We start from the raw sequence: 12,285 nt of genomic DNA on the forward strand, positions 1-12,285 counted from the left end.
TTTGTTTTGAGACGGAGTCTCGTTCTGTCACCCAGGCTGGAGTGCAGTGGCACGATCTCGGCTCACTGCAAGCTCCACCACCTCCCGGGTTCACGCCATTCTCCTGCCTCAGCCTCCCGAGAAGCTGGGACTACAGGCACCCGCCACCACGCCCGGCTAATTTTTTTGTATTTTTAGTAGAGACGGGGTTTCCCCGTGTTCGCCAGGATGGTCTCAATCTCTTGACCTCCTGATCCGCCCGCCTCGGCCTCTCACAGTGCTGGGATTACAGGCGTGAGCCACCGTGCCCGACAGTGTTTTAAAGATACAGTTATGGCCTTGGGTATCTGAGATGATGATGTTCCAGTATATGAACTTACCATGACCTTTGGTTCATTCAACATACTCCTCTAGTCTTTCATTATTTTCTCCTCCACCTCCCTGCTCACTGAATCCTGTTTTGTTTTGTTTTTTTTTTTGAGATAGTCTTGCTCTGTCTCCCAGGCTGGAGTGCAATGGTGCAACCTTGGCTCACTGCAACCTCCGCTTCCCGGGTTCAAGCAATTCTCCTGCCTTACCCTCCAGAGTGGCTGGGATTACAGGTGCCTGCCACTACATACGGCTATTTTTTTGTATTTTTAGTAAAGACAGGGTTTCCCCATGTTGGTCAGGCTGGTCTTGAACTCCCGACCTCAGGTGATCTGCCCGCCTCTGAAAGTGCTGGGATTACAGGTGTGAGCCACCATGCCCGGCTGAATCCTGTTTTAATTCCTAAAATCTCCTGAGTCTTCTGACCCAAGGGCTCAATAGTCTAGGTGAACTGTCTTTGCAGTTAGTAGAGTGAGAGGAAACTGCTTAGCCTCCCCATGTTTGTTGGAGGGAGCAGCGATCTAATGTGGACATGTTAGACTTACACATACCAGTTTGTTTGTGAATGGAAGCTATTATTATAACTCATTAAGATCCTATCTAAGGTTCCTCTAAGCTTGGAGACTTTTAGAAATAGCATGGTATGATACAATTCATGCTCATTAAGCATTCATTTTTCTATTGTGTTGGCTTTACATGGAATCTCATTTCATTTTTGTGTTGGCAGATTCCACTAACTGCTGACTCAATAATCAGTGCTGAGCTGTACCCCAAAACCTCTCGCTGCCACTACCAATCTCTGTATTCTGTGCTGCTACAAAGACTCCAATTTCATGAAATGAGACAATATGCCCTGCCCAGGGGATGAATAGTGACTGGTCTAAGGAAATCATGGCAACCCTCTTCTTAGCTTGGACATTCACTCTAGGTTTCTACCTTCCTTTGCAACTGGGATTGGCATCTGGCCAATGAGATGTTAAAAGTTAAATCTTGAGCTTCAGGAAAATTTCCAATCTACGATTCCTTGCCCCCTTCTCCCGAACCCAAGTCTGTTATATTGCCAATGTCACCTTTTCTTAAAATGGAAATAGCCTGAATTTGGGATTTTTAACGTGCACAGGTGTGAATCTTAATTTTGTTCCTGAGCAATTCAGGGCAAGTTACTTATCTCTGCGCAGTCTCAAGTTTTGTTACTTGTAAAACAGGGTAAGTATCTCTCACAGAACAATGAAATGAAACATGAATGGGACAATGAAGAGGTGTAAATTCTTGGGGCCTTTTCAGGGTCAATAAATGGGATTTCTTATCTAATTAAAATTAATAAACCACATTCCTGCAAAGTCAATACACTCTCACTGTGGTGCACAAATCCTGTTATTTCGTGGCCTCCACTAAGTCATTTTGGTTTAATGCTCTCAGCAAGATATAAGCATATTTGTGGAAGTGATTTTTTTCTTTTTGGAATTCTAGCTGTTAGAGATAAGGAACCACATTCTGCATAGTTGACAAATTTTCTTTACTTATGCTTGTGTCTACATGATTGTAAGAAAGCAAACAGTGCCAATGGCCACTTTGGTAAAAACACAGTGTTCAAACCTACGAAGGATTACATCCTTTGGACAGGTTTTATTCCCAGGATATCGAACCCCTTGGCCATGACAGCAGCTACTGCTTCACATAGCAGCATACGCCACATGTTCACTTTCAATATTTTTCCTGAAAAGACAGAAAAAAGTTATTAACTTGTTTTCCTTTTTGAAAATCATTATTAAAGAACCTATGGTTACTTGGAAATTTTAGTTGGAAGTGCACATAGCCCAACCCACAGATGTTTTTGGGTTTTAACTAGAATCTTCTTTACTTTAAAACTATGAAGACAGACAATTTAAAAAATAAAGGTATTTCTGTTAAGAAATATGTTTTTAACTATTAAGAGAGAGAAGGTCTGCAATGATGAGAACAGTAAATTTTACCTTTTAAAAATTTTTCCTAGGCCTCATGGTCTGAAATAACTATAAACTTCATTATCATATTGATTTTTTTTCCCTAGTAGACTTTCAGTCCTCAGGCATGACTTTAACAAATGCCTACTTGCCTTATAATACATTAATTCCGGCTACTTCATTAACTATGTAATATGACAGAGTGCAGAGAGCCTAAGGTAAGAAAAGATAACAATTGTTTTCTAAGAAGTTTCCATTATCAAAAACACCCAAAGATTCCTTCTGGGAGCCACAAACACACTGTGTTTGTTGGAAACGTCCTACTCTCAGTCATCTTCCAATTGTTTTCTTTGGAGTCCTAAGGTTCCATCTCATGTGCCTAATCGTAGAAAAACAGACTCCGTGGGCAGAGTTTCATTTCTGGTTTAAAGCGCTACTTCACATTTTGTCTTTTATATATGATATGGATCACTGTGCAACTGTTAGGGAAAAAGTGGAAGTTTCCATGAATAAAATAAATCTGAAAACCACTCTCACACAATTCAAATGCTTTGATGGCACCCCATCCCTAATATGGCTACTAAATGAGACACTTGGAGCTGGGTGCAGTGGCTCACACGTGTTAAGTCCAGCCATTCGGGAGGTTCAAATGGGAGAATCACTTGAGGCCAGAAGTTTGGGGCTTCAGTGAGCTATTTCACCACTGTACTCCAGCCCAAGGGACAGAGCTATATCCGTGTCTCTCACAAAAAAAAAAAAGACACTCACCAGTCTGTCTATCTTTCTCCACACAGTAGCAGCTATCATAGAACTCTGTGAAAGTAGTTGCCAGCTCATATATATAATCACAGAGAGTGTGGAGAAATAAGTCATCCAAAATCTTTTGCAGAATCTCAGGGAACCGTAAAATGCACCGGCCTAGTTTCCATTCCTTCTCATGATCCAAAAGAATCTTGGTTTCTCGAGCAGCTTTTTGGAGCATTTCTTCATCAATATTGGCCAGACGTGCAATAGACCTTAAAAAAAAAAAAAAAAAAAATCATCAGGCAACCACCACCATTCCCTTTTGTTAGGCACACTCATTCTCCACTCGAAAATATGTACTAAGAAGTGATTCACGTAAATCAGAAATTATCACCAATTGAAAAGAAGTTCCTATAAAATGAAGTATTTTATTATACGGCATACTATTAGGCAAAACTAATAACCTGATCTAAAGTATTTCATAATACTAAAAATGGAAATGTAATTCTTTTAGGGGATCAGCTGACACTTCCTAGGTATTTAAACATAGAGCATCTAGGGGAGTATCGGCAAGTGCAGTTAGGGCCAGGTTTAGGGATTCTGGGATAACTGGCAATACTAAAAGAGGACATATTTCCAAAGATACTTGTAGGTAGCAAAATAAACCTGAAAAAAACACTTTAGGCTGAGCGCGATGGCTCATGCCCATAATCCCAGCACTTTGGGAGGCTGAGGCGGGTGAATTACTTGAGGTCCGGAGTTCCAGACATGCCTGGCCAACATGATGAAACCCCGTCTCTACTAACAATACAAAATTTAGCTGGGCATGGTGGTGAGTGCCTGTAATCCCTTCTACTGGGGAGGCTGAGGCAGGAGAATCACTTGAACCCGGGAGTTGGAGGTTGCAGTGAGCTGAGATGGTGCCACTGCACTCCAGCTTGGGTAACAGAGTGAGACTCTGTCTCAAAAACAAACAAATAACAAACAAACAAACAAAACACACTTTAGAAGTCAGGTGTAATGGCAGTATGTCAGTAATCCCAGCTCAGGAGGCTGAGGTGGGAAGATCATTTGGGCCCAAGACCCTGTCTCATTTCAAAAACAAAATATATTTTTGAGTAACTAACTATGTTTTCATTTGATTCAAAATAAAACAATGCCTACCCACAATTACCTGATTCTAGTGAAGGCATATAACAAGTAAGCTGCTGTATTTCCTCTGTCATCTAGCATTTTGTCAAAAGAGAAGATGTAGTCATTCAACCGGTTATGAGAAAGGTCAGCATATTTGATACAGCCATACGCAATGGATGTCTGAGCAGCATTCAATTCCTCTGCAGTTAAGACCTTTGGGGAAAACAAAACAGTATTTCATAGCTTACTGACTGCTGCTTTTGCCCTGGTGTCTCATAGGCATAAGACTGGGGTAGGGAACATCTAATGGTATTCTTTTACCAATGAACTTTAATAAACACTGACACCGAGGCAGAAGGACATGGGCCAATGTACAAAGAAAATAATGAAAATATAAAACGCGTTATGCACAATGAAGAATGTTCCTATAAGAAACTGAATTTGTAAAATATAAAATGTCAGCATGAATACCTTTTTCCAATGTATTCAGTAGATATGAAACCAGAAGCATCAATTATTAGTTTATATCCACTTCATACTATGAACATTGTGAGGTTATAGGAAACAGAGTAACACAGAAGAATACAAACAAAAAGTTAGGGTTAAATAATTAATTGAAATCAAGGGTGTATTAAGAGTAGAAAAAAGAACCCATTCACTGTTTTGCTAATATTTGCTCAAGTATTCTGAAGTATTATCAGGCCACAAGTAAGTAATTAAGGATTTTTGCTTCTGCCCATGACAGAGTACCTTGCAGCAGACTAACCATTCTACCCAAAGCATCTATTTAAAACTGGGTTGAGCATATGAAACAACTGTTTGACGTCACTAGAGAGCATCAACACAAGCAAAGTTGAAGTTCTTGGAAGAACAAAACACAGTTCCTGGAAGAACGAAACATAGGGAATGAGTCCATACTCACTTGGCTTTTTCCCTAAGGGCATTTTTCAAATCACTATGTAATGGACAAGGGGGACAGAACCCAAGCAGAAAGAAGTGGTCTTACTAAGGTGAGAAGACAAGAGTTTAAGAGTATGGGGCTGCGAAAGAAACAAGGACACAATCCCCAAAAAGAAGGAGCCACACAGGCCGGGCGCGGTGGCTCAAGCCTGTAATCCCAGCACTTTGGGAGGCCGAGACGGGCGGATCATGAGGTCAGGAGATCGAGACCATCCTGGCTAACACGGTGAAACCCCGTCTCTACTAAAAATACAAAAAACTAGCCGGGCGAGGTGGCGGGTGCCTGTAGTCCCAGCAACTCGGGAGGCTGAGGCAGGAGAATGGCGTAAACCCGGGAGGCGGAGCTTGCAGTGAGCTGAGGTCCGGCCACTGCACTCCAGCCTGGGCGACAGAGCAAGACTCCATCTCAAAAAAAAAAAGAAGGAGCCACAGAGGAGTCAAAGACACTGTGAACAAATTTCTTTCAAATGTCATACGGCTGGCATGCACAAGGCAAGACTCCAAAAAATCTATCACGAAAGAGCAAGTGGTAATTAAAGAGCCGAGCAGAGATTTTAGCAACTGTGTGACACTAGGCAGTTCTGTAGCAGCAAAATGGAAGGGCATTAGCACACATGCCATTGAAATATGGCCAGAGGGTCATATTTCAAGAGTAAGGACCTCACCCAAGTCATAAAGGTAAAATTTAAATAGTTCAGCCCTAAAGAAGCATACGGCCAATACAAACAGGGTCAAGATAATCAGCTGGTATGCTGTCTGTCGGCTAGAAGGAAACTTAATGGTCTTGGAGGGAAATAACCTCTGCCAGAATCTTTATAATTTTATCTTCATAATGCTCAGCACCCAATAACAAAGCTTTCTAAAAAAGCAAGATAAGCCAGGTATAATTGCTCACGCCTATAATGCAGCTACTTGGGAGGCTGAGGTGGAAGGATCACTTGAGGCCAGGAGTTTGAGACCAGCCTGGACAACATAGTGAGACCCCTATCTCTTGGGGGTCTCAAGAGCAAGATGAAATAACTAAATACTAAGGAGGGGGACTACAAAGAAAGGGCTAGGAGAGAATCAAGAAAACAGAAACAAAAGAAAAAAGATAACAGCAACTTTAAAGTCTGAAATTGTTTAAGATGAAGCTACCTAAAAAATAATTATTAATGACAAAGGGGGAAAATACTAACTTTACAGGGGAGAAAACTGACACTATCACCTTACCAAAGAGATCAAAATTATTATTATTAATCATGAAGCTTATCAATATTGTGCCTCCTGATATGATGAACTGATAAGAACTCTACATCTATTCCTGTAAGACTGTATAACCTGCAAACAGAGTACGACTTATAAGACTTATAAGACTGTATAACCTGGAAACAGAATTTAACAGAACAGCAGCCAATATCAGACAAATCCAACTAAGTGATATTCCAAAAAAACTAACTGACCAGCAGACTTCAGAAGTGTCGAGGTCATGAAAGTCAAAGACAGACCAAGGAACTAACTGCCCAGATTAAAGATAAGGAGACATGATAACTAAATGTAACATGTTATCCTGGACTGGATCTTAGGCTAGAAAAAGGACATGAGTGAGACCAACTGTGAAACCAGAATAAGGACTGCAGATTAGTTAATGGTATTGTATCAATGTTAATTTCCTGATTTTGATAATCATACTATATAGCTATGAAAGATATTAGTATCTGGGGATACTAAATGAAACATATAAAATTCTTCATACTATCTTGCAACTTTTTTATGTCTAAACTGTTTTAAAATGTTTAAAGAAAACTATGATTAACATGTTCAAAATATTAAAAGGAAAAGAAAACTGGAAGAAAAGATGAAAAATTTCAAAAAATACCTTAAACATAGAATACCACAATATAATATCTGAAGCAGAAAATATCCAAAATAAAGCAAAGAGAAAAAAATGAATTAGAGCATAAGAAACACATGAGATACAAAGTTCTAACATACGTACTTGGAGTACCAAAAATAACAGAATGAGGAAAAGTAGTAGTATTTGAAGAGACATGGCCAAGAATTTTCCTAACCTGATGAAAGAACCTGATGAAAGAACTCACAGATTTAGGAAGTTCGGCAGCCCTCCAGAGGGTAAAAAGAAAAATGACTCCCTAAACCACACTTAGGCATTTCTTAGTCAAAGTACTGAAAATAAAGCTTAAGAAAAATACTAAAAAAAGTCTGAGAAAAAGATGCATACTTTCAAAGGAGAAACAATGAAACTTACAACTGATTTTCGAAGGAAACTATGGTAGCTGGAAGACAATGGAATATCATTTTTATTTATTTCCTTCCCCCAGCCCCACTGGTCCTCTCTGGTTCTGTGGAATGTCATCTCTAAAAATGCTGAAAGAAAATAGCTGCCAAACTAGAATTCTATACCCAATAAAAACATTGTTCAAAACTGAAGGCAACATAAAGACATTTTTGGACAAACAAAAATTCTGAAAGAATCTGTTGCCCCAGCAGACTTGTGGTAAAAAAAATAAAGACCTTCAGATTGTGGAAAAATAATGCAGGTGTAAGCAAAAAAACTGCAAGAAAGGGCAAAAATATATAGATAAATGTAAGTACTGATTGTCGAATGCAAAATAATAATAATGATGATAAATGGGCAAAAGAGTTAACAAACTCTTCACAAGAGAAGATTATCTAGATGACCAATAAGCCTAAGAAAAGGCAGTCAGGCTGGGCACGGTGGCTCATGCCTATAATCCCAGCACTTTGAGAGCCTGAGGCAGGCAGATCGTGAGTCCAGACTCGCCTGGCCAACATGGTGAAACCTCATCTCTACAAACGATACAAAAATTAGCTTGGTGTGTTGGCATGTGCCTGTAGTCTACCAGCTACTCGGGAGGCTGAGGCAGGAGAATTGCTTGAACCCGGGAGATGGAGGCTGCAGTGAGCCAAGATCATGCCACTGCACTCCAGCCTGGGTGACAGAGTGAGATTCTAGAAAGAAAAGAAAAGAGAAAAAAAAAAAAAAAAAAAAAGGAAGGGAGGGAGGGAGGGAGGGAGGGAGGAAGGAAAGGTAGTCAGTATCATCAATATCATTATTCATCAGAGGAATGAAAATTTTAACCACAATAAATCACTATGCACTCATCAGAAAAGCTAAAATAAAAAACAACTGACTAAACCAATTGTGATGGTTAATGGGTGTCAACTTGATTGGACTGAAGGGTACAAAGTATTGATCCTAGGTGTGTCTGTCAGTGTTGCCAAAGGAGATTAACATTTCAGTCCATGGGCTGGGAAAGGCAGACCCACCTTAATTGGGTGGGCACCATCTAATCAGCTGCCAGTGAATATAAAGCAGGGAGAAAAACGTGAAAAGAAGACACTAGCCTAGCCTCTCAGCCTACATCTTTCTCCTGTGCTGGATGCTTCCTGCCCTCAAACATCTGACTCCGAGTTCTTCAGTTTTGGGACTCAGACTGGCTCTCCTTGATCTTCAGCTTGCAGACAGCCTATTGCGGGGCCTTGTTAACGTGTAAAACTTAATAAACGTCCCTTTATATGTATCTATCCTATTCTGTTCCTCCAGAGAACCCTGACTAATACATCAATGTTGGTAAACATATGGTGCAGTGAAACTCTCATGTTAGTAGTGGGAGTATACAACAGTCACCACTTTCTCCTTGGCAATTTTTAATAAAGTTAAGCATAAGACAACCCTAAAACCCAGCAATGCCATTCCTAGATATATATCCAAAAGAAAAAGCACATGTACCTCTAAAAGTGCTTGAACAACAATGTTCAAAATACCTTTGTATTCAGAACAGCCAACAACTGGAAATAATTCTAATGTCCATCAATAGGAGAATGGATAAACAAAATGTGGCACCTTCATATATCAGAATATCATGCAGCAATAAAAACAAATGAACTACAGCTGGATGTGGTGGCTTATGCCTGTAATTTTAGCACTTTGGGAGGGCAAGGTGGGTGGACTGCTTGAGCCCAGGAGTTCCAGCCTCAGCAACACGGCAAAACCCCATCTCTACAAAAAATACAAAAATTAGCCAGGTATGGCAGTGGGTGCCTATAGTCCCAGCTACCCGAGAGGCTGAGGTGGAAGGATCACTTGAGCCCAGGAGGTCGAGGTGCGGTGAGTCATGATCTTGCCACTACACTCCAGCCTGAGTGACAGAGTGAGACTATGTCTCAAAAACAAAACAAAACCGAAAACATACGAACTACTGATGCACATAGAAAAGGGCACATACTATGTGATTTCATTTATATGAAATTTCAGAATAAGCAAAAGTGATTTATGGTGATAGGAAACTCTCTGGGGTGATGGAAATATATCTTGTGTTCTAAGGCATATATATGTAAAAATTATTAAGCTGTGCATTTTACCCTACACATTTAAAATTAACTTAAAAAAAATACTAGCTGGGGGTGGTTAAAAAGAGTCAAAGCAATTTTTGTCATCAGGCAGACTAACAAACAACTAGATGACTAAATTTTCCACTTTTCTTTTTGAGACAAAGTCTTGCTCTGTTGCCCAGGCTGGAGTGCAGTGGCTTGATCTTGGCTCACTGCAACCTCTTTAAGGTTTAACGATTCTCCTGCCTCAGCCTCCAAAGTAGCTGGGATTACAGGCACGTGCCACCACACCCAGTTGATTTTTGTATATTTAGTAGAGACGGGGTTTCAGCATCTTGGCCAGGCTGGTCTTGAACTCCTGACGTCGTGATCCACCCGCCTCAGCCTCCCAAAGTGCTGGGATTACAGGTGTGAGCCACTGCGCTGGCCTAACTTTCCACTTTTCATCTGACTGTGCCAGTTGTGCCTAGACCAGTGATTTAGCTGGACCATGGGGGCAGACTCCTTATGGCTTGGTGCTGTCTTGGTGATAGAGTTCTTGTGAGATCCGGTCATTTAAGTGTGTGGTACCTCCTCCCCCTACCCTCTCTCTCTTGCTCCTGCTTTAGCCATGTGAAGTGCCTGCTTCCCCTTCACCTTCCCCCATGAATAAAAGTTCCCTGAGGCCTCCCCAGAAGCCAACTGATGTTGGTGCCATGCTCCTACAGCCAGAAGAACCAAGAGCCAATTAAATCTCTTTTATAAATTACCCAGTCTCAGGTATGCATGACCTCTCCTCTACTGTTCTAAACTTAAAAAAAAAAAAAAAAAAAAGTTCTTGTTGATTTTTCTTTTTCATTCCTCCAAATTCCACACAAACTGAACCATAGTCTTTTCTAAGGGAGCTATGAAAGGCCATCATGTTGCCTGCTCTGAAGGTTCATCAATGGCCTTGGGTGGCAAGAACTGACTGCTATGACCACTCTACAAATGCTCCAAAGAAGGAGCACGGCACATGTAGACTCTGATGTGAGTTGAAGAATCAAACCCCTTCAGTCTGCAATATTCTCCCATCACTGGGAACTGCTGTTAAGCAGCACAGATACTAAGCTACATTAACAAAGGAGGAAAACGCCAAGATCTTTTTTAATTGCCAAGAACTATATTTTCTAAATAAATGCTCAGCAATTCACAAGATAAACTTACTGTGCAATAAAGTCAGAGCAATATGAGCCTTGTCCTAGGTGGGACTGACTCCTTATAATTCTCCTCAGTTCTCTCAACAAAAACAAAAATGAAAAATCACAATGCTTGACACACATGCCAATAAGGCTTTGGATTACCTTGTCTCTTTCTTTTTCCTTCAACTTGTCCATGGATCGTTTTAGTCCTTCTCCCATAAGGTCCATGAGGCGCACTGTTTCACCTGAACGTGTTTTAAACTTTTTCCTAAAAAATGTAAAACCCCCAATCAGATTTTGAAACAGGCTTTTCAACTTAGAAATCTTTGAAAATGAAGGTTTGAGAGACCTGACCACAAACTTCAACATATGTTTCAAATCTCTAAGGTATATGTTGCCCCTAAGAACTATTAAGAGAGGGCTGATGCCAATGTTAACAATGCCTTATGCCAGTCATCAAGCAAGGAGAGTACTAAATGAAACACTGTGCTTTCAAGTGCTTTTCATCTCTAGCCCTCAACTCAAAGCATCCAATGCTCTAGTCCTCAACAGCTCTCTCTACATATTTACCTTTAATAAATTTCCTAACAGAGAAAGAAGATATTTGTTCATTTGTTCACTTTCTTGAAATACAAAGTTTGGCTTAGATGTTTCACCCTTTTAGAAAAATTACTAATCAAAATATATGTTTCTAGAATTGCTGGGAAAGTCAGGAAATTCTTTGATGAAATCTCACTTGAATTTCTCTGTATACTAATTCCTCTTGTTCAGTGGTAACCAAGCCTTGACTCATACCAGAATTGCCTGGCAAGGTTTAAAAAAGATGTCTGAGCAGCCAGTTGCTTGCTTGCTTCATTCACTCATTTATTTATTTTTAGAGACAGGGTCTTGCTCTGTCACCCAGGCTGGAGTGAAGTAGTATGACCACAGCTCACTGTAACCTTGAAGTCCTAGGATTAAGTAATCCTTCTACCTTACCCTGCCAAGTAGCTTTTTTTTTTTTTTTTTTTTGAGACAGAGTCTCGCTCTGTCGCCCAGGCTGGAGTGCAGTGGCCGGATCTCAGCTCACTGCAAGTTCCGCCTCCCGGGTTTATGCCATTCTCCTGCCTCAGCCTCCCGAGTAGCTGGGACCACAGGCGCCTGCCACCTCGCCCGGCTAGTTTTTTGTATTTTTTAGTTGAGACGGGGTTTCACCGTGTTAGCCAGGATGGTCTCGATCTCCTGACCTCGTGATCCGCCTGTCTCGGCCTCCCAAAGTGCTGGGATTACAGGCTTGAGCCACCGCACCCGGCCACAAGTAGCTAATTCTATAGGTGCGAGCCACTACACCTGGTTAATTTTTTAATTTTTATTTTTTGTAGAGATGGTGTCTTCTCGCTATGCTGCCCAGGCTCCTATCAAACTCCTGGTCTCAAGTGATCCTCCCACCTCAGCCTCCCAAAGTGTTGGAATTACAGGCCAGAGACACTGCACCTGGCCCAGTTGCTTTAAAAAAAAAAAAGAAAAAGAAAAGAAAAAAGAGAAAAAACCCCAGGATCCAGGATGCTAGGGGTCCTGTTCAGATCTACTGCAATCAGAATCACTATGGATATGGCAAAAGGACTAATAAGCACTGCCCTGGGCAGCTGCTATTAAAAAAG

The 12,285-nt window shown here is 40.9% G+C and overlaps 1 protein-coding gene across 1 annotated transcript in view; it reads right to left on the bottom strand.

Moving 5' to 3' along the window:
• Positions 1–1,847: 1,847 nt before the first annotated feature.
• The window catches only part of RARS1 (arginyl-tRNA synthetase 1), a 35,758-nt gene continuing 25,320 nt past the window's right edge, over positions 1,848–12,285 (bottom strand). Inside the window, exons 12-15 of the mRNA XM_023218898.2 lie at positions 10,808–10,913; positions 4,210–4,382; positions 3,060–3,307; positions 1,848–2,064 (exon numbers count right to left, since the gene is read on the bottom strand). Coding sequence (XP_023074666.1) covers positions 1,955–2,064; positions 3,060–3,307; positions 4,210–4,382; positions 10,808–10,913 — 637 coding nt within the window. The 3' untranslated portion in view covers positions 1,848–1,954. The remainder of the gene's footprint in view (positions 2,065–3,059; positions 3,308–4,209; positions 4,383–10,807; positions 10,914–12,285) is intronic.

Source organism: Piliocolobus tephrosceles, chromosome 4 (genome assembly GCF_002776525.5).
Source record: "Piliocolobus tephrosceles isolate RC106 chromosome 4, ASM277652v3, whole genome shotgun sequence".
Classification (NCBI taxonomy): Eukaryota; Metazoa; Chordata; class Mammalia; order Primates; family Cercopithecidae; genus Piliocolobus; species Piliocolobus tephrosceles.